At 52.5% G+C, this 18,588-nt stretch overlaps 3 protein-coding genes across 7 annotated transcripts in view; 2 read left to right on the top strand and 1 right to left on the bottom strand.

Moving 5' to 3' along the window:
- Positions 1-104: 104 nt before the first annotated feature.
- On the bottom strand, positions 105-4,702 carry ZNF296 (zinc finger protein 296). Its single transcript, XM_081274472.1, has 3 exons — positions 3,522-4,702; positions 3,170-3,319; positions 105-1,160 (listed from the first exon to the last, which is right to left on the bottom strand). Exons 1-3 carry the CDS (start codon positions 3,814-3,816, stop codon positions 190-192), a joined length of 1,416 nt encoding a protein of 471 aa, XP_081130598.1. The 5' UTR covers positions 3,817-4,702; the 3' UTR covers positions 105-189.
- On the top strand, positions 3,816-16,759 carry GEMIN7 (gem nuclear organelle associated protein 7). Of its 4 annotated transcripts, none has more exons than XM_081274479.1 (4): positions 3,816-3,893; positions 5,977-6,019; positions 6,432-6,638; positions 14,559-16,759. In XM_081274479.1, exon 4 carries the CDS (start codon positions 14,567-14,569, stop codon positions 14,960-14,962), a length of 396 nt encoding a protein of 131 aa, XP_081130605.1. In that variant the 5' UTR covers positions 3,816-3,893; positions 5,977-6,019; positions 6,432-6,638; positions 14,559-14,566; the 3' UTR covers positions 14,963-16,759. The 4 variants fall into 4 exon arrangements, with proteins under 4 accessions (XP_081130605.1, XP_081130606.1, XP_081130608.1 ...); XM_081274480.1 differs by adding an exon at positions 9,167-9,229 and having other exon boundaries at positions 3,818-3,893; positions 5,977-6,638; XM_081274481.1 differs by lacking the exons at positions 3,816-3,893; positions 5,977-6,019; positions 6,432-6,638 and adding exons at positions 7,524-7,666; positions 9,167-9,229.
- A 211-nt stretch (positions 16,760-16,970) lies between these two features.
- The window catches only part of PPP1R37 (protein phosphatase 1 regulatory subunit 37), a 41,116-nt gene continuing 39,498 nt past the window's right edge, over positions 16,971-18,588 (top strand). For both annotated transcript variants that reach the window (XM_081274467.1, XM_081274468.1), the window contains exon 1: positions 16,971-17,347. In XM_081274467.1, the coding sequence (XP_081130593.1) occupies positions 17,140-17,347 (208 nt within the window). In that variant the 5' untranslated portion in view covers positions 16,971-17,139. The remainder of the gene's footprint in view (positions 17,348-18,588) is intronic.

Raw genomic sequence — 18,588 nt, 5'->3', positions numbered from 1 at the left:
CTAAACCGGTCTGTCCAGCTATCCCCAAGGGGGAGAACCTTCCCACCCCACCTTAGACACCCCAAGAAAGCCAGAGACCAGGTGCCTGGGTGTGAACAGGGGAGTATGATTTACTTGCAGAAAGGAAAGGACAAGGAGGTTGGCAGTGTCAACAGGTGTCAAGAGGCTGGGGGGGGGGCACTCTTATGCTCAGGCAACCTCGCCCACCTTGGGGTGCTTCTGCCGCAGGTGTTTGTCCAGGGTAGCACGAAGGCCAAAGGGCACACAGCAGTGTGGACACTCAAAGCGGGTGCTACCAGGCCCTAGGCCATGCATGCGGCGGTGACGGTTGAGCTTGCTGCTTTGAGCACAGGCATAGGGACACTGGTCACAGGTGTAGGGACGCTCGCCAGTGTGTGAGCGACGGTGCACGGTCAGGTTGCTGCTGTTGGTGAAGTGTTTCCCGCAGAACTCACAGCTGCCCCCTGGCCCACGGCTCTTGCCAGCAGATTTGGGGGTCTTCTTAGGTGACATCTTCTGGCTCTTTGCAGGATCAGTTCTCTGTTCTTTGGCAACAGCTCCCCAATCACCCCCACCTGGGCCTGCCTGAGCCCCACTGCCAGGAGCCCCAGGTTCCTGAACACCTGCAGTAGCTGCGGCTCCAGCCCCCTCACCACTGCTGCACCGGAGGGTGCTGGCCGGGGCAGCAGCGTGGGCAGCTGGCTCTGGAGGGGCTGCAGAAGCCTGATCCTGGCTAGCATCAGCCAAGGAGGGACTCTGGGATAGCTGCCGGTGGGTCTTCTTATGGCGGTTGAGCTTGCTGCTCTGGGCGCAGGCATAAGGACACTGGTCACAGGTGTATGGACGCTCACCTGTGTGTGAGCGCATGTGCACCTTAAGATTGCTGAAGGAGCTGAGGGTCTTCTTGCACACTGAGCAGGTGGGGCTCCGCCGGGTGAGGCTACTCACACGGGAAACCTTGGCCTCAGCTGCTGGCCCTACCACTGCTGACACGGCCGCAGCCACCTCAGCCAGGCCTAGCAGGGGGGCCTCTGGGGCCTCCGATTCCGTCTGGTAGATGGATAGTCCGTGATCCCACTGGGCATGACGCAGCAATTTCCAGGCCCCTGTGAACTGTCTGCCGCAGCGGAGACAGCTCAAAGCCTTCACCTCCTTGGGTTCTGAAGAAGAGAAGGAGGAGCAGGGTGTCAGTGTTGGTGGATACAAGGATTATAGGTCACAGTAGCCAGCTAGACCCCTTCATGGGAAAGGCTCTACTCCAGGCACAAGAACTCTGCAGTAAGAACAGATGGAAGCCCCCCACCCCCACCCCCAGGAAGCTTCTTAAGTAAGGAAAATCTCTAGTGAGTGTTAAGTACACCAGGATTGGGTAATTGACATTTATTTTTTGTGTTGCTGGGAATGGAACCCAGGGCCTCATGCATACAAAGGCAAGTGCTCTAGCACCAAGCTGCATCTCCAGCAAGATGAAAAAGGTAAAAACTTCAGTCAGTGAAGGACAGAGGGGAATGTTGTATGGGATACAGGGTTAGGACAGCCTTGCTGAAGAGGTCACTAGGGTCTACAGGTGTAGCTCAGTGGGAGTGCACTTGCCTAGCACTCCCAAGGTCCTGGGTTCCATCCCAGCACCCGAGGGAAAAAAAGGTGACCAAATTCAGCGAACATTTCTATGTGCTAGGTGCTGTGCCAGGGCTCAGCTCACTCAAAACTTTCCTTCAGGACAGGAAACGACCTCTAAAATAGACATTGCCCCCAATGTCACACAGCTTGGAAAGGGTGGAACTAGGATTTTAATCAGAAATCTGGGCAGTGGGGTCAGGGGTGGAAAATCGTGTGTTTTCTTTAAAGACTTGATTTAATAATAATAGTTCTTGATTTCTAAGGGGGCTTCTCTGTTCCAGGCTCCATGCTTAGGGACGTTCCGTCCCATGGATGAGGGGACGGAACCTGCCTGTCCGTTGCATGGACCCCTATAAGGTTTTCTCTAGACCTACTGGGTATTATAAAGTGGACACTTTCTAGATGTACTTAGTTTTAGATTTTTCAAATCCTATAGACAGTTTTGGATGGGGTGGGCTTTCTGGACCAGTGTTAAAGTCAACAGCAGAGACTTGGGAGGCTCAGCCTGACTGGAGTCAAATTCAGACTTCTCTGCTAACTGGATGAGTGACCTTGAGCTAAACATACCCTCTCTGAGCCTGTTTCTTCAGCTACTAACTGTGGGGATCCTAGGGATTCCCTCCCTTCCAGGGTTTTGTGACCTTAAATATGGGACAGTTGAGAGCTTTGGTCCATGCAGGCCCTCAAACATTAATCCAGCCTAGGATACCAAGGTGCCCACAATCAGGAGTCCAAGTATTATTCCAGGGAGTTCATGAGAGCCCTGCCCTCTCCCACCAGGCCACCCTCAGGCTGCAAACTAAAACCATCACAAAGCCCCGCCTCCTCTCTCCCACCAGCCACTGTCTCAGGCCCAGCCCTGAATATAATTCCACTTCCTAAGTCCAACTAGGACATTGGCTGGAGGCTATAAATTCATAGGTTTGAATGAATCCCACAGCCACAAACTTAGGAATCCTCTGAGGGTGTTAATTCCCTCAAGAGAAGGACACTAGGTGTCTTGCCACTGGCTCAAACCAGGGGCTTCCCAGCCCGGATTACTGGGAGATTCCACCATGGCACCAAGAGAGAAGCCCCTTCCCTAGCTCTGAACAACTGTCCCAGCACCTTGATCAACAGTGATGAAGAAATGGAAGGGAATGGCAAGCCTCCCCTTCCAGCTGGTCTCCAAGCCCCTCCCCCAGGCCACTGCCCTCCCAAGAGGTCCCTCTACTGCCACCCTGGTCCAGCCACCTGGCCAGTTATTTCTGTCCAAGGGGAAGGAGAAGTGAAACCAGATTGGGGGTGTGTGGCAAATCCCCAGGCCAGTTTTCTGGGGCTGGCCACACCCTGTGGGCCGCCCTCCTTCCCTGCCCAGCCCCCGCCCCACCCCCTCCCACCTCTAGTCCCTGCCCTAGGACGGGCAGGCCCTGGCCACGCCTAGGCTGCCCCGGTGGGGAGCGAGAAAAGGGAAGTAATGCTCAGTGCCCTGCTTGTCCACCTCAGCCCCTCTCCCGCAGGAAGCCGAGCCCTTGAACTTCAGAGGGACACTGAGCCTGTCGTTACTCACCTGAGCCCAGGCAGGGGCTGGGGCCTCTGAAGAGCTGACAGCCCAACTTCTTATGGTCCATGAAGGCAGTGATAGCCTCCAACGGGAAGGTCTGCAGGCAGCGGCCGCAAGTCAACAGATCTGGGTGTTTGTCGGTCCAGGACTGGCGGTCTGCAGGGAGGAAGCGGGTGGTGAGCGCGGGGTGGGGCCAGGATGGGGGCCGGGGGTTCCGAGGGAGAGGGGAAACCCGAAGGTCAGAAGGGGGCTGGGACCAGGACGCGGCTAAGGCGATGAGGCTGTCCCAGGGGCCCATGCGCAGGGCAGGGGTCCCACTTGGGGGCCACAGATAAGGAGGGCTACCCCGGGAGCTCACCGGAAGGGTTCGGGGTCAGCGTCCACAGAGCCCACTGGTTCCGCACCCCGAGGGCGGGGAGGGTGGCCCCAGCAGGCACGGAGCCGGGAGAGTAGCGGGGCTCGCCTCCGAACCGCCCCGGCGCCGACACCTCCCTCGGGGAGAAGGGCCCCGGCCCCAAGGCCTGCAGGGGCCGCACGTCTGGGTCGGGCTTCATTTCGATGACGAGGTCGGACATCTCCATCCCGTCGTCTGAGCTGGCGGCCGGCGCGGGGTCTACACGGCGGGGCGTGCTGCCGGCCTTGCGGCGGGACATGAGTCGCGGGCCGGGCGAGCGGGCGGCCTGGCGGTGGAGGACGCGCGGGCGCTGCACGCTCGGAGCGAGGCGCTCAGGTGAGTGGCTGCAGCGACCCGCCGCGAACTTTTACACGTGCTGGCCAGGCCGAGGCTCCGCCCACCGGGGGCGGAGCCTGACGGGAGAGGCCGGGGCGGCCCCGCCGGCCGCCAAACTCAATCCGCAGTCCCGACCCTCCGCCCTCGCCTTAGTGACCAAATCCGATCATTCCGAATTCTTCTGAGGAGACTCAGAAGAAGGTTTTACAGAGCCCATTTTCGGGCCGGTGAAACCGAGGCACGGGATGCCCCCACACACCCTTAGCGGGAAGGGGTCAGGCCACCTTTCTTACCAGGCACTAATAATCTGGACTATTCCATTAAACGTATTGCGGGAAAAAAATAATTGGACACCATCTATTGAGTGCCTTCTGCGACCCGGCGCTGTTCTAAGGGTTGCAGATGCAGGAGTGAACAAAATCACAACTAACCCTGCCCTCTGGAGCTTATGTGGCGGGGGAGACACTGAACACAGATAACCTGTGTCAACTGCGGAGCACCGTCCGTGATAACAGGCGCCAAGAAGCAAAATTAAGCTAGGGATGGGGACAGGGTAACCCCGTGCCAGCAATTTTCTCCCCACGCCAGGGCAGAGTAGCTCGGAGCTGAGACCGAGGGAGGTGCGGGAGTCGGTCTAGGCATTCAGGAACGCTCGTGGGTGTAAGGCGGAGCGGGGAGGGATTGAGTTCAGTGAGAAAATGGGGCTCCACCACACGGACCTTTGGTCAGTTTCATGTCTTTTGGTTTTCCTGAAACAAGCCCTGGACGGGTTTTGAGCTGAGGAGGATTGTAATCATGTACATCTACTTTTTTCCTAGGCCACTAAAATCAAATAGCCCAGCAGGTGTGGTCATGCATGCTTTTAATCCCAGCGGCTGGAGAGGTTGATGCAGGAGGATCACAATTTTGAGGCCAGCTTCAAAAATTAGTAAGACCATGGACTGGGGATATAGCTTAGTTGGTAGAGTGCTTGCCTCACGTGCACAAGGCCCTGGGTTTGATCCCCAGCATTCTCCCCTGCTCCACAAAAAACTTAGCAAGGCTTTTTCTCAACCTAAAAAATTAAAAGAACTTGGGCTGTGACTCAGCCAAAAATTGCCCCCAGGTTCAATCCTCAGTACCAAAAAATAAAAACAAACAAACTATCTGCCCCTTCTTGGGCCCCTAGAACTTCTTTCCTCTAGCAATTCTATCTGCTGCTGTTTGAAGTGGCATTGACACTCTGCCCCACCTTCACTCCTTTCTGAGTTTTTTTTTTCTTCCTGGCAGAGACCACGACACAGTATAGAACTGTTGACTGCCCCCCCCAACCTAAGGCATACCCCCTGAGGTTAGGGTCAGGGTCTGTCCTACCACAGGTGTCCCTAGCCCAGCCCTGAGTGAATTCCTGATGCTGATCTCCTGGAGTTCCGCATATTGTCATTCAGGTCTCAGCTCAATTGTCCTCTCTAGAGCAGAAGGCCTCCCTGACCGCCTATCTAAAGTAGCCCCACCCTGCTGAAGGCCTTGCAAATTACCCTCGATGACCTCCATCTGTCCTAGTTCCCTTTGGACCTCAGTTTCCCCAGTTCTCAAAAGAATGTTAGAACCAGAGGGTTACCTGAAGTGGCCACCTCTGACCACCCAATGAAGCTCCCAACCCTGCCACACACGAATGCTGTGCCCCTTATTTTATTTCGTTTTGCAGTACTGGGGTTGAGCTCAGGAGTGCTTTACCACTGAACGACATCCTCAACACTTTTTTATATTTTATGTTGAGACAGAATCTTGCTAAATTCCTGAGACTGGCCTTGCAATCCTCCCTGCCTCAGCCTCCCGAGTCACTGGGATTATAAATGGGAGCCACTACTAGGCTGGGATTATTTCATTTTATTTTTGGCATCCAGTTATCACGTGATGAAAGATCCCATTTATGTTTATGTATTTGCTCATTTATACTCTCTTCTATTTTTCCCGCCCCCTCTAGAATGCAAGTTGTGAGATGGCAAAGGGAGCCCTGGTCTGGTTCAGAGCTCCTCTGCCTCATGATTCAGTCAGCAAGTACGAATTGACCTCCTTTTATGTGTCTGGCGTCTTTCCACAGATATTTGCAGAGCATTCGTGTGCCAGGCCCTAGGAAAGCCGAGGTACTCAGGATCCCTGCCCAAGTGGACTTTAACTAGGGGAGGAAGCGAGTTCGGCCCGGGCCTAGAGCTGAGAGGTTCCGTTTCCTCATTCAGGGCTCAGTTTTGTAAACCTGGCCAGCAGGGAGAGCTGGAGGACAAAATGACCCTCTCTCGTCCATCTCAGCTGCTGTCCTTTAAGCCTATTTCCCCGTCCGCGGCTGCAGATAGCACGATTTCAAGGTTGCCACGGGGGAGGTGGCGTTCCCCCCGGGAAGTGCGGGGTAGGAGCGTGTCGGTGCCGCGGGCGGGGGCCAAACGCTAAGCTCTGCCCTTGACCCAGCCGCGGGGAAGACTTTCCCTCTACGAGCCTCAGTTTCGTGCTCCGTAAAATGGGCATCCCAGACGCCCCCAACTAACAGGCTGTCCGGTCAAGGTGCTGGCGGGGCGGTGACCAGGGCGGTGCCCGGAGACAAGCCTCCCAGCCGGCCGCGACCACGTGGGGCGGCGGCGGCGGCGGCGGCGGCAGCAGCGGCAGCAGCAGCGGCGCGGGCGGAACCCAGGCTCGGAGGCTTGCGGCCCGCCCGGGCCTCTGCAGCTAGGGCCCCGGCGGAAGTGTGGGCGCCAGAAGCTGTGGACCTGGGTGAGTACGGGGTGGCGGTGGGGAATCAAGGGCAGGTTCCCGGCCTCGGCAAGGCCCGGAGTGGCGGGAAGAGGCGGATCGCGCCGGCCGCTGGTGGCGGAGGGGGCAGGCGGAGTGCTGTCCCTCGGGGGAGTAAGGAGGACCTGGATGATAACAGTAGCAACGGTGGCAGTCAGGAGACCCCCGTCTTCCCCTGGGTGGAACCACGGGTTTCTTCGGAGCCTGGAGGTGGGAGGAACGTCCAGCCCAACGCCCAGGGCGTGGTGGGAAGTGGACGCCTGGGGGCCGGGAGGACCTACTTAGTATAAGAAAAGGAGAGCCATTAGTGGCCCCGAGGAATTGAAAGAAAACTGACCTGCCCCCAGGGGCGGAGGAGAGGCGTGTTTAGGGTTCAGACCTGCTCAGGTGGCCCCATTTAACAAATTTGCCTCAAGACAGGGCATCCCAAGGTATGTGCCTGGTCACGTCTGCTGTCTGCTCAGTTGGGTCCTGCCCTTGGCTGTTAACCTGTTAACTCAGCTGGTTCCCTACCCTGGCAGCTGCAAAGGGTTGGCCCAATGTTGCTTGTCCACTGAGCTCTTCCTTTCTCATTTTCTTAAAGCGTGCCCTGAGGCCCCAAGCAGGGAGATCAGTGAATCCCCTTCCTCTGCCTGGACCTAAATGATGAGATCTAGTCTAAAGGATTGGTTTTTCAAGTGGTGGCAAATGACTTTGGACATTTTTCCTGAAACCTTTGGGCAGGAAATCCCTGCCCCTCCCTCCCACCCATTGGATTGAGATGATGAAGGCCTCTAGGGCCTGGTACCAGGGAGAATGGATTAGCCCGCCCTGGCCTTTCTTGGACATGCTATGTAAGGTTTCTCAAACCTGTTTCTTATCAGGTCATACCTTGGCTCCAAAACCCTCAAGGGCTTCCCCTGGACTGTGGAAAAAGTTTGTCCTTGTGCATAGGGTAGGGTGAGGGCCCCTGCTCCATTGGCTGTAGGCCCTGTTGGCTCCCTTGCCTGCCACTCTGCAACCTGTATCAGGTAATGATTCAACATCTTCCAACTTCATTTGTACTTTAGGAAAGTGACAAGTCCCTCCACTGGCCCTTCCTTCATTTTTTTTTTTTTAACATTTATTTTTTAGTTGTAGATGGACATGATACCTTTATTTTTAAAATTTTATTTTTTATGTGGTGCTGAGGATTGAACCCAGGGCCTCACGCATACCAGGCAAAGGCTCCACCTCTGAGTCACAACCCCAGCCCTTATTTATTTATTTTTTTAATAGGCTTTAACATAATTTTTTAGCTGGTAGTGTGGGCCCGTAATCCCATCTACTCTGGAGGCTGAAGCAGGAGGATTGAAAGTTCAAGGCTAGCCTGGGCAGTTTAGGAAGAGCCTGTCTTAAAAAAAAAAAAAATGGAGACTGGGGCTGGAGATGTAGCTCAGTGATAGAGTGCCCCTGAGTTCAATCACAAATACCTGCATCCAACAAAGTAAAAACCCCCTAAAACAATGTGTTTGGCCACTTGTTTAATTCCCATCTGGGAGACCTCAGTGTTTATCTTTTTTTTAATATTTATTTTTTAGTTTTAGGTGGACAAAATATCTTTATTTTTTATTTTTATGTGGTGCTGAGGATCAAACCCAGTGCCTCATGCATGCTAGGCATGTAGTCTACCACTGAGCCCACAACCCCAGTCCTGAGTGTTTATCTTAAAATACTTAAATGTTAACTTAGTTTGGAGAAAGGCCCTGGGGACTGGTGACAGTGGTCAGATAAGTTTTTTAAATGTAAATAGCCCTTAATCCCATTCCCCTCAGTCTCCTGCATCAGGGAAAAAAAAAAAAATTGGTGTCTCCCTTGAGCACCTTTTCTTTAGTTTACACTTTGCATCCTTCAAGGAGAGCTCGCAACCTTAAAAACATACCCATATCTGACCTCCTTTCCCCACCATCACTGTCCCCACCCTCTCCTAAACACTGTCGTTTACCTGGGCCATACAGTGACCTCACCTACTTCTCCCAGTGTCCCCAGTCTGTTCTTTGGGCAGCAGTGAAAACGAAGGCCAGATCCGCGTTTTTCCTACAAAGATTCAGAACCACTTTTGTGCTCCCATGTCTCTCAGAATTGAGGCCCAAATTATTTTTATTTTATTTAAGAATTTTTGTTGTTGTTGTATATGGACATAATGTCTTTATATATTTTTACGGGGTGCTGAGGATTAAACCCAGTGCCTCACACATGCTACCTACATCTCCAACCCTAAGGCCCCATTTTTTTTTTATATCTTTATTTTGTTGGTTTATGTTTATGTGGTGCAGAGGATCTAACCCCGTGCCTCACATGTGCAAGGCAAGCATTCTACCACTGAGCCACAACCCCAGCCCCTGAGGCCCAAATTCTTATCACAACCCATAAGGCTCTCCATCCAACTCTCATCACCCTGTCTGCTCCACACTGACCTCCTGACTGTGCCTCAAGTGCACCATCAGGAGGCCACTATAGTGATGCGCCTTTGTGTTTGCTGTTGCCTCTAGCTGCAGTCCTTCCATAACCCTGCTCCCTGCATCTATCCCCTCCCCATTCAGGACCTTGCTCAGGTATGTCCGCCCTTCCTGGACACCACTTTCCACCCCCTCCATTTGACTGGGTGCTGCCCCCTCTGAGCTCCTTCCTTCCCACTCTGCCCACTTTGGTCTGCCCTCTTGCCTGGGGATGAGATTGTGTAGCCCATGGGGCAGGAATGGGTTGGGCTGTTTGAGTCCCTAGATTTGTTCTCAAGACCCCCTAGCATGGGCTTGGCCCAAGAGCAGGCACAGTGATGATGGTATTGATCATATTGGATAAAGTGGATGGGTGAATCATTTTCTTTTAAGCATCTTGATTTGCTTTATTCTGTGATTCTAGAATCAGGCACCTCTTCATTCCATAAAATCAAGTAAGTGTTCCCTGGGTGTATGAGTCTTTACAAGTCTTCAAAAAATATATACAGAATCCCCCCTGCCCTACACCTGGTCAGCCAGTCCCCATTAACCAGTGGGACGCAGTTGTGAAGTAATCAAACCTGTCACTCTCTCTGAGCCTTATGTTGGTGGGACAGGCAGCTTGTGGGTAGATAGGTACACTTGGGCACTTTGTAACAGCATGTCCATCAGGATAGGAGTCCCCAAGGATGATTACAGAGCTAAGAAATTCCTAATGAGGCCGTCCCTGGCATGACATTGCAGTGCAAATGTGACTCACATTCGTGATGGGGCTGGTGTGAACACTACTGTAAGTCAGTGGCATAAAAGAATAGTACACGGGGCTGGGGTTGAGCGCAGTGGTAAAGCGCTTGCTGAGCATGTGTGAGGCACTGGGTTGACTCTCAGCCACCGGTATAAACAAATAAATAAATAAAGGTCATCAATGACAAAAATTTTTAAAAAAGAAAGAATAGCACATACAATTATGGACAGTATGTAATATTTGATATTGACAATAAATAACCATGTTACTGTTGTGTGTATTTGTGATGCCATGTGTTTTATCACTAGAGTGTGCTCTTATTTATTTTTTTAAAGCAGCCTCTGTTCATGTGCTCTGAATCTCTATTGCATCAGGAGGCCACTATAGTGAGCGATGTATGCCACCTAAGTTTGTGCAGGTACACTATGATTTTCACACAGTGGTGGAATCCCATGCTTCTCAGGAGGTACTCCTGTTGTTAAGTGTACATATGGGACAGTAAATACATATTGTCGGGAAGTGGTAGTGCCAGTGTCATGTGTCTATAGTCCCCACTACTGGGGATGCTGAAGCAGGGGGATTTCTTTCTTTCTTTCTTTTTTTTTTTAAAGAGAGAGTGAGAGAGGAGAGAGAGAGAGAGAGAGAGAGAAAGAATTTTTAATATTTATTTTTTAGTTCTCAGCGGACACAACATCTTTGTTGGTATGTGGTGCTGAGGATCGAACCCGGGCCGCACGCATGCCAGGCGAGCGCGCTACCGCTTGAGCCACATCCCCAGCCCACAGGGGGATTTCTTGAGCCCAGGAGTTCAAAACCAGCCTGGGGCTGAGTACAGTGGGGTACGCCTGTAATCCTGGTGTCCCAGACTGAGGCAGGAGGATCACAAGTTCTAGGCCAGCTTCAGTAATTTAGCAATCTCAAAATTTAGAAAAGGGCTAGAGATGTAGCCCAGTGGTAAAGTGCCCCTGGGTTCAATCCCTAATGCCACACACACAGAAAAAGGAAAAAAAAAAAAAAGGGTGAAGGGTATACTATTTTTTCCTGCCTGTAAAGATGATATTTGAGCAGCAAAAAGTGAGCTATGCTTCTGGAAATATATGGTCTCCTATCTGAAAGAGGGTTCCAGGCAATAATAATGGCAGGTACAAAGTCCCTTGGGCTTTGTTTGGTTGGACTGAGGTTGCATACACCTGGAACAGAGGGTAGTGGGGTGGGAGATGAGGTCAGAGAGGCGACAGGCCTTATAGCTTCTATAATGGTGTGGGCTCTTGCCCTGGTTAAGGTGGCTCCCGGACTTAGTTGTAACAGCATCCCTCTGACAGCCAAGGTGGGGAATGTACTGGGGTGACAGTAGAGACCCAGGAGCTCAGTGGGGAGGTCTCTGTGATTGCCTGATGGGAGGTGATGGTGGCTGCACCCAGGAAAAGGTAGAGTAGTAGTGGGGAGAAGCTGTGGATTCTGGATGGCTTTCAACTTGAAACCCAAGCTTTGCTAATAGAATCAAAGTGGCTTCAAGAAAGTGAGGCGTCTGGGGATGGTCCCCCTGGCTCTCTGGACAGTCACCACCCTCCCACTCACACTTCTCCCCACTACCCTAGTCTTATTTTTTTCTTTTCTTTTTTAGGTGCTAGGGTGGAACCCAGGGCCTTACACATGCTAGACAAGGGCTTTGCCACTGAGCCAATCCCAGCTTAAGGTCTTCATCTTTTTTGGGGGGTACTGGGGATTGAACCTGGGGACTTTTTACCACTGAGCTACATCCTCAGCCCTTTTGTTTTACTGTGAGACAGGGTCTCACTAAATTGTCCAGGCTGGCCTTGAATTTGTGATCCTCCTGCCTTGGCCTCCAGTAGCTGAGGTTACAGGTGTGCACCTTCATACTGAGCCTTTTTTTCTTTCCTCATTTAGTTTTGCGGCACTGGGGCTTGAACCCGGAGCCTTGCGCGTGCCAGGAAAGCGCTCTACCACTGAGCCACATCCCTAGTCTAGAAAAGCTTTTTTTTTTGTACCAGGGATTGAACCTAAGGATGCTTAACTACTGAGCCACATTCCCAGCCCTTTTTAAAATATTTGGGTGTATGAATCTTTACAAGTCTTCAAAAAATATTTATTGAATAATCCCTCCTACCCTACACCTGGTCAGCCAGTCCCCATTAACTAGTGGGATGCAGTTGTGAAGTATTCAGTCCTGTCACCGCCTCTGAGCTTTATGTTGGTGGGGCAGGCAACTTGTGGGTAGATAGGTACACTCAGGCGCTTTGTATAACAGTGAGAGAAAGGGTCTCACTGAGTTGCTCAGGGCCTCACTAAGTTGCTGAGGCTGATTTTGAATTTGTGATCCTCCTGCCTCAGCCTCCTGAGCCACTGGGATTACAGCTTTGTGCCACCACTCCTGGCAGCAAAACAATTTTTTAGTAGACTTTTTTTTTTTTTTAGTTGAAGATGAACACAATACCTTTATTGCTATTTATTTTAATTTAGTTGTCAATGGGTCTTTATTTTATTTATTTACTTGTGGTGCTGAGAATCGAACCCAGTGCCTCACACATGCTAGGCAAGTGCTCTACCACTGAGCCACAAACCCAATATAACATTTTTGATGCATGAAAATTATATAAACTTAGAATCATTGGAATCACCTCCCCCTGGGGTACTGGGTGCCTAGTCCTTGTCAGTCTCCTCCTCAGTCACTAGGTTTTTGAGGGCAAGGGACTAAACTACAGACGAGCCTCTGTCCTCCTCTCAGTCTCCTGCTCACAAAGCCAGTGTTGTTCTACATGCATTTAACATCATGGCAGCAGCACTTAACGTGTCCCCTGAGTTGAACACAGTACTTGGGTTCAGTCATTTGGTCCCCATGCTAACTCTAAGGGAAGTCCCTGCTTACAGACGGGGAGACCAAGGCCCAGAACCATGAAGCAGTTTCCCAGCCCCATCTGCAGGAGCCTGTTAAATCCTGATAAGGGTGCAGGCATCAGTCCCGTCTCCATGATCATTCTTATTATTTACTTGCTGTGCAAGGGATGGAGCCCAGGGCCTCGCATAAGCCAGGCAAGGCTTTACCACTGAGCTGTATCCTTAGCCGGGACTGTCTCTGGACTGAGGTCACGCGCCAAGCATGGTGGGAAGGTGTTTCCACCCTCACTAGAGGGGGAGCAGGACTTGCTGAGCCTGGTCTTTGGGCCACGGTGGGAACAGCAAGGTGGCTGCTTTGAAGCCACCTGAGGGAAAGGACATCCAAGCAGAGACAGGAGGAGACCCTGTGGGCAGCCAGGATTTGTGCCCAAGGACCAGTGAGGAGACCAGTGGCAGTGGGGACAACAAGAGTGGCGCCCACTGAGCTGGCAGGGCCTTGTGGGCTGTGGCTTTGGCTTTGAGAAAGAAGCTGGTGGAGGGCTGGGGATGTGGCTCAAGCGGTAGCACGCTCGCCTGGCATGCATGCAGCCCGGGTTCGATCCTCAGCACCACATACCAACAAAGATGTTGTGTCCGCCGAGAACTAAAAAATAAATATTAAAAAAAAATTCTCTCTCTCTCTCCCCCCTCTCTCACTCTCTCTTTAAAAAAAAAAAGAAGAAGCTGGTGGAGGGCGGGAGCGGAGAGGATGTGAGCTGCCTGGTGTGTTAACAGGGTGCTTTGGCCAAGTGGGGGGGCGTAGCTGTGGGGGATGAAGATGAATCAGGGAGGAGGAGCCGACTGGGGTAGTCTAGGCGAGAAGTGACTGGGGTGGCATCAGGATAGAGGCAGAGGAGGGGCTGAGAAGGGGGAGGGTGTGATGAACATAATATAGTTTTATAAGCCTTTGTCTTTTATGAACTTGACTTTGTTTTTAGTCCAGACTAGTTTTGTTGGTTTGTTATAAAATGTTTCTCAATTTGAGTTTGGTAATCCATTTTTGGAATGAATACCAGAGATGTGGTTCTGTCCTTGGTGTCATTACTGGAGCTGTTGGCTTCAGTCGCCAGGTAAAGGGGGTGTCCATCAGGTGTCTCCACTATGAAGTTACTGCTTTTCCTTTACAGAGAATAAAGATCTTAGGAGGAGGTACTTTAAGACAACACAGATATTCTATTCCTCATCAAACTTTAATCCTAAAATCTTCACATCCATTGATAATTTTTCCAACACATTGTTCCTCTTACATTCATTACTTGGCGTTCTATAGTAAGGAAGACCTTTCCTGGCTCCCCCTTTATTTGTTCATTTATAATTATTATGGACTCTGGTTTCTGTTTCTTCCAGTAGTTGTGGTCTGTAACTATCATTATGTTCAAGTTCAAGTCCTTCCAGATTTGGCCAGCAGGGGCCCTTTCCAGCTGGCTCCTGCACAGGCGGGAATCTTTTTGGAAGCAGGATTTCCTGATGGACTGGGTGGTTTGTGTGTATGAGAGAGAAGGCTGAGGGTCATTATTCTGGCAAATATTTATTGCCTAGAACTGGGATAAAGTTTTGATAAAAGCAGATCAAAGTCCCTTCCTTCGTGGGGCTTATGTTTCTGTGCTGTAACACTTTGATTCTGGCCCAAGTCACTGGGGGAATGGTGGTGCCATTTCCCAGGAGGCGGAGAGCTAGGGGATACTGGCCCAGGTTTTAGGAGAGTCAGTGTTTTAGACAGGTTGAGATGCCTGGAAGAACAGTGTCTGCCCCCCTCCTCAAGCCCTGAACCCCCACTTAATGGCTTCCCTGTTCTTCACTCAACAGCCAGCACAATGCAGACTCCATTGGCCATTCCTGTGCCTGTGCTCCGGCTCCCCCGGGGCCCCGACGGCTTGAGTCGTGGCTTTGCCCCTGATGGACGCAGGGCCCCCCTGAAGCGCGTAGCTACTGAAATCCAAGAGTGTCCCATCCTTCAAGAATCTCCAGAATCCCAGGAACAGCGGGCCCGAGCTACCCTTCGGGAGCGCTACCTCCGCAGCCTGCTGGCCATGGTGGGTCGCCAGGTGAGCTTCACACTGCACGAGGGTGTGCATGTGACTGCCCACTTTGGAGCCACTGACCTGGATGTGGCCAACTTCTACGTGTCGCAGCTGCAGACTCCCATAGGTGTGCAGGCTGAGGCACTGCTTCGATGTAGTGACATTATTTCATACACCTTCAAGCTGTGAAGACAATATTGTGGTCACCCTTCTGCTGTGGGCTTAGCCACAGTATCGTAGGCCTCCAAATGTTCCTGAGCCAGGCACTGTGGACTCCACAGAGTTCTGAGCTCCCTGGGAATTTTGAACCAAGCACCTCTGGATTTTTGAGGCCTCCAGGGTCTAGTTGTAAAAGTCTGCAACCCTAGGAATTCCAGATCTCGTTGAAAGGAATGCTCTACCTTGTAGAACTCTGGACTCCACAGAAATATGGGCCAGTGCCAGTTCCTGAAGACCCGGGTGGGAGGGTGGGGGCTGGAGAAAGATGAACCGCATTGGAGAGTTTGCAGAATTCAACCACCCTGAAGATAACGCCCCAAAGCTCCCCTCCTGCCAAAGAACCAATTATCCCAGGAAAATTTGACTTCTGTTTTTCATTTTCTATGTATTCCATGGGGGATGGAGTCAAATTTAGGAGTTGTTAGAATGGTTATCCAAGGGCGGAATCCTGTGGGGCTGGATACAGATGGTGAGGAGCTTGGATAAAGGTGCAGGGATTGTGTCACCCTGGGTTCCAGGGATGGCTGGAGACCCCTGAATGGGGGCTCGGGACCTAATTTTGGGGTGGGCCCGATGGACCTTTACAAGGCGACGGCATGGCTCTTATTGGGTCACTTGGTCTTGCACAGGTGCTCATGGCAAGCCGCAGATTTGCTTTTCTGTTCCATACTGGGTGGGGGCGGGGGCGGTGGGGATGCTCCGATCTTGTGGTGATGTCTAAGAAGAGGCTGGAGATTAAAAGATAGCATGAAGCTTTGACTTTCCTTTATTTGGCCTTTGACCTTTCTCCATTTGGCATGGCCATCCATGTCACCATCTTCATTCAGTCCCCTCTCACTAGAAATCTTTCGGCAGATGGAATTTTTAAAAAAGTTCCTGTCCTTTTAGTCCCTTCAAGTTCAGAAAGTAAGTGAAGCCTTCCAGTAAGTACAGAGGACTTTTTGTTTCCTTTTCAGTCTCAAGAAGGGCTGCTGCCAATGTACGGGGCAAACAGATAACCTCTCTGCCACCGTCCGTTCACAACGCCACAGCTGGCGACTCCTAGCTCTCTAGTTGCCTAGGCAACAACCTGGATTGCTCCGCCCCGAGGCCCTTTTATAGTCTCAGCCCCGCCTTCCCGGGTCGCTGGGTGGGCTGGGAGAGCCTGTCGAAAGTGCGGAGGCGAATCCCGAGGGCCGAGTCGACGCCTGGGGGCGCGGCTTGAGCTCGCGCAGGTTCTGCCGAGGCATCTACCTTCCTCTCCAGGTGTTTGAGTCGGCAGATTCATCTCTCGCCTTTGGAATTTTATTCTCCCGGTTTTAGGTCAGGTCTGTGAATACTTCTCACGGAATCATATTTATTTTAATATCGTAACTTACATTTTATGTAACGCTGCCAAGATACAGCTTTTGATGAAACTGCAATCTGCAAATGGAAAGCTAGAGACTAGCAAGAGAGCATCTTGGTTTGCAGAGGATCCCTTCTGTCAGCGCCCGTCGCCTGTACGTACGCATACTCAGCGCAGCTCCCACTGCCTTTCCTTTCAGTGTCTTTATTTTCAGCATCATCCCTTTATTCCCTCCTCATCAGTTGGCGGAGTCCTGCCAAACAGTTGTTTTGATAACTATCAGTTCCCCTCCTTTCCACATAATCTGGGATCGTGGCGAATGTACGGGAACCTGGACACAGTTACCTGTACCAAGGCGGGGCGGGGGGCGGGGTGGCTCAGTTTCGCGCGTGCGCGCTGCTCTTGGAGACGGCGTCCACCTCGCCCCGCCCCCCGTATTCTGCAGTTCCGGCTCTGCAGATTCGCTGCTCACGTTTCTTTTCCCCGTGGCTTTTTCTGCCCTTTGTTCCCTTTTTCACGTTGCCCGCAAAAACAATTCTTCCTGCAAATGGCCTAAATAGATTTTCTGACTTTCCGAGTGCTCGGCGGGGGTCCTCGGCCTTTAGCGAAAGTGCGACTGCGAATAGCAGAAGCACTCGGGGCTCGGCGGAGGCGCGCTTGGGCTCCCGGCGGCGACGACGACTACGACGACAAGGAGAGCGGGCGGAGGAGGCGCCTGAAGCAGCTGCGGAGCCCATGCCCCGGGACGGCGGGCGGACCCGGAGAGACGAGCCCGGGGCCCGGGGCATGTCCCCGGGGCCCCCGTGAGGAGGCGGCGGCGATGGAGATCCCGCCGCAGGAAGAGCAGCCCGGGCCCGGCGCGGACACCGACGCCGACGCCGAGGGGGCCCCCGCCGAGGCCGGGTCTCCGAGTCCCGCATCACCCCCGGCCGATGGGCGCCTCAAGACTGCGGCCAAGCGCGTTACGTTCCCATCGGACGAGGATATCGTGTCCGGAGCGGTGGAGCCCAAAGACCCCTGGAGACACGGTAGCCACGGCTAGGGCGCGGGGGCGGGCTGGATGGGGACCGGCAGGAGGGAGAAGGCCGGGCACGGAGGTGGCGCTCGGTAAATTGTACCGAAGGTTGACTTAAAGAGACGGTACTAGATTTCGAGATGAATGCTGTTAGGGGCTGGCTGTTGGGTTGGAAAGTGGCAAGAATTGGGTTTCTGCCCCCTCCCACCTCGGGACGCCGAGGGTGAATGTTTTAGGATTGACCACGAAGAAATTAAAGAAAGTTTGGTTTGTTGATTTAGGAGATTGGGAGGGTGGTAACCGTTGAGCTCACAATTCCCCCCAGAGAAGGATAGGGCATTCGGGGGAGGCAGAGTGGGTCAGCATCGGCCTGGAAAGGGCAGTTGGAGGAATTTGATAGGCCCGTGGGGACGGCGAGAGATTAAGTCGTTGGTCGATAAGCCTCGAGACAAGGGGTCCTCATGCTGATCACTTTCCTGGTTGAAAGGAGAAAGGAATAAACCCGGATTTTGGCTGCAGAGGAGCTGGTAAATCCTTCAGTTGGGGAAAGTGAATAGGGTGAACTCCAGGGCACTTGCCCAACAAGTTCCAGGCACTGGGGGGCGGGGATGGGGGCGCGGAATCCCGGGCAAAGAGCAGAGGTGGAGGTAAATTTAGGAATTTAGAAGAAAAGCCACTGCATGTCACCTTCTCCTCCCCCCAAAAAGGGAAGCAGAGGATTGTTTGTTGTTCAGGAACAGAGGAAGCTGGGGCCTGGTCTAGAAGGATCTGGTTTTCATTTTGGGAAGGAGTTGGGGATGTTATGAAGTTAGGAGTTGGAATCGCTCGTGAGTAGGATTCGAGAGCATTGAAGTCTGGTGGCCTGTGGGGGTTAGGAGAGGGCCAGGTCCCTGGATGCTAGGAGAAGGTTGGGCTGAAAGGGCAGCTGGACGCATACATTGGACCCATAGGGATGGGGACTTGGGCAGCCCCTTTCAGCCTGCTTCTTCACTGGAGAAGTCAGTTTTACTGGGGTGTGGCCTGTGAAGAGAGGGACCCGACTGGCCTTGCTTCTGTAGACATTGGTCTGCTGGCCTTAGGAAAGGAGAGGCACTGTCGTCAGTCTGTGGGCATTGGAGGAATTGGTGGCTTTGATGTAGGGGTGGGACACTTGGTCACTGGAAACTGAACACACAGGGAGCCTGCCATAAATGCCAGTTTGTCTAGTTATTGTCAGAGATGATGGTTAATTTAAGACTCTTGGTGTTGAGACCC

This window comes from Spermophilus citellus, assembly GCF_964194105.1.
Source record: "Spermophilus citellus genome assembly, chromosome: 18".
NCBI classification, from domain to species: domain Eukaryota; kingdom Metazoa; phylum Chordata; class Mammalia; order Rodentia; family Sciuridae; genus Spermophilus; species Spermophilus citellus.
Note: the sequence above shows the minus strand (reverse complement) of the source record. Positions and strands in the feature narration are given on the sequence as shown.

Coding starts and splice junctions, on each gene's coding strand:
- ZNF296 (XM_081274472.1), bottom strand. CDS start 3,816: ATGTCCCGCCGCAAGGCCGGCAGCACGCCCCGCCGTGTAGACCCCGCG. Junction 3,320..3,521: donor GCTGACCCCGAACCCTTCCG/GTGAGCTCCCGG, acceptor TCCTCCCTGCAG/ACCGCCAGTCCTGGACCGAC. Junction 1,161..3,169: donor CAGCCCCTGCCTGGGCTCAG/GTGAGTAACGAC, acceptor TCTCTTCTTCAG/AACCCAAGGAGGTGAAGGCT.
- GEMIN7 (XM_081274479.1), top strand. CDS start 14,567: ATGCAGACTCCATTGGCCATTCCTGTGCCTGTGCTCCGGCTCCCCCGG.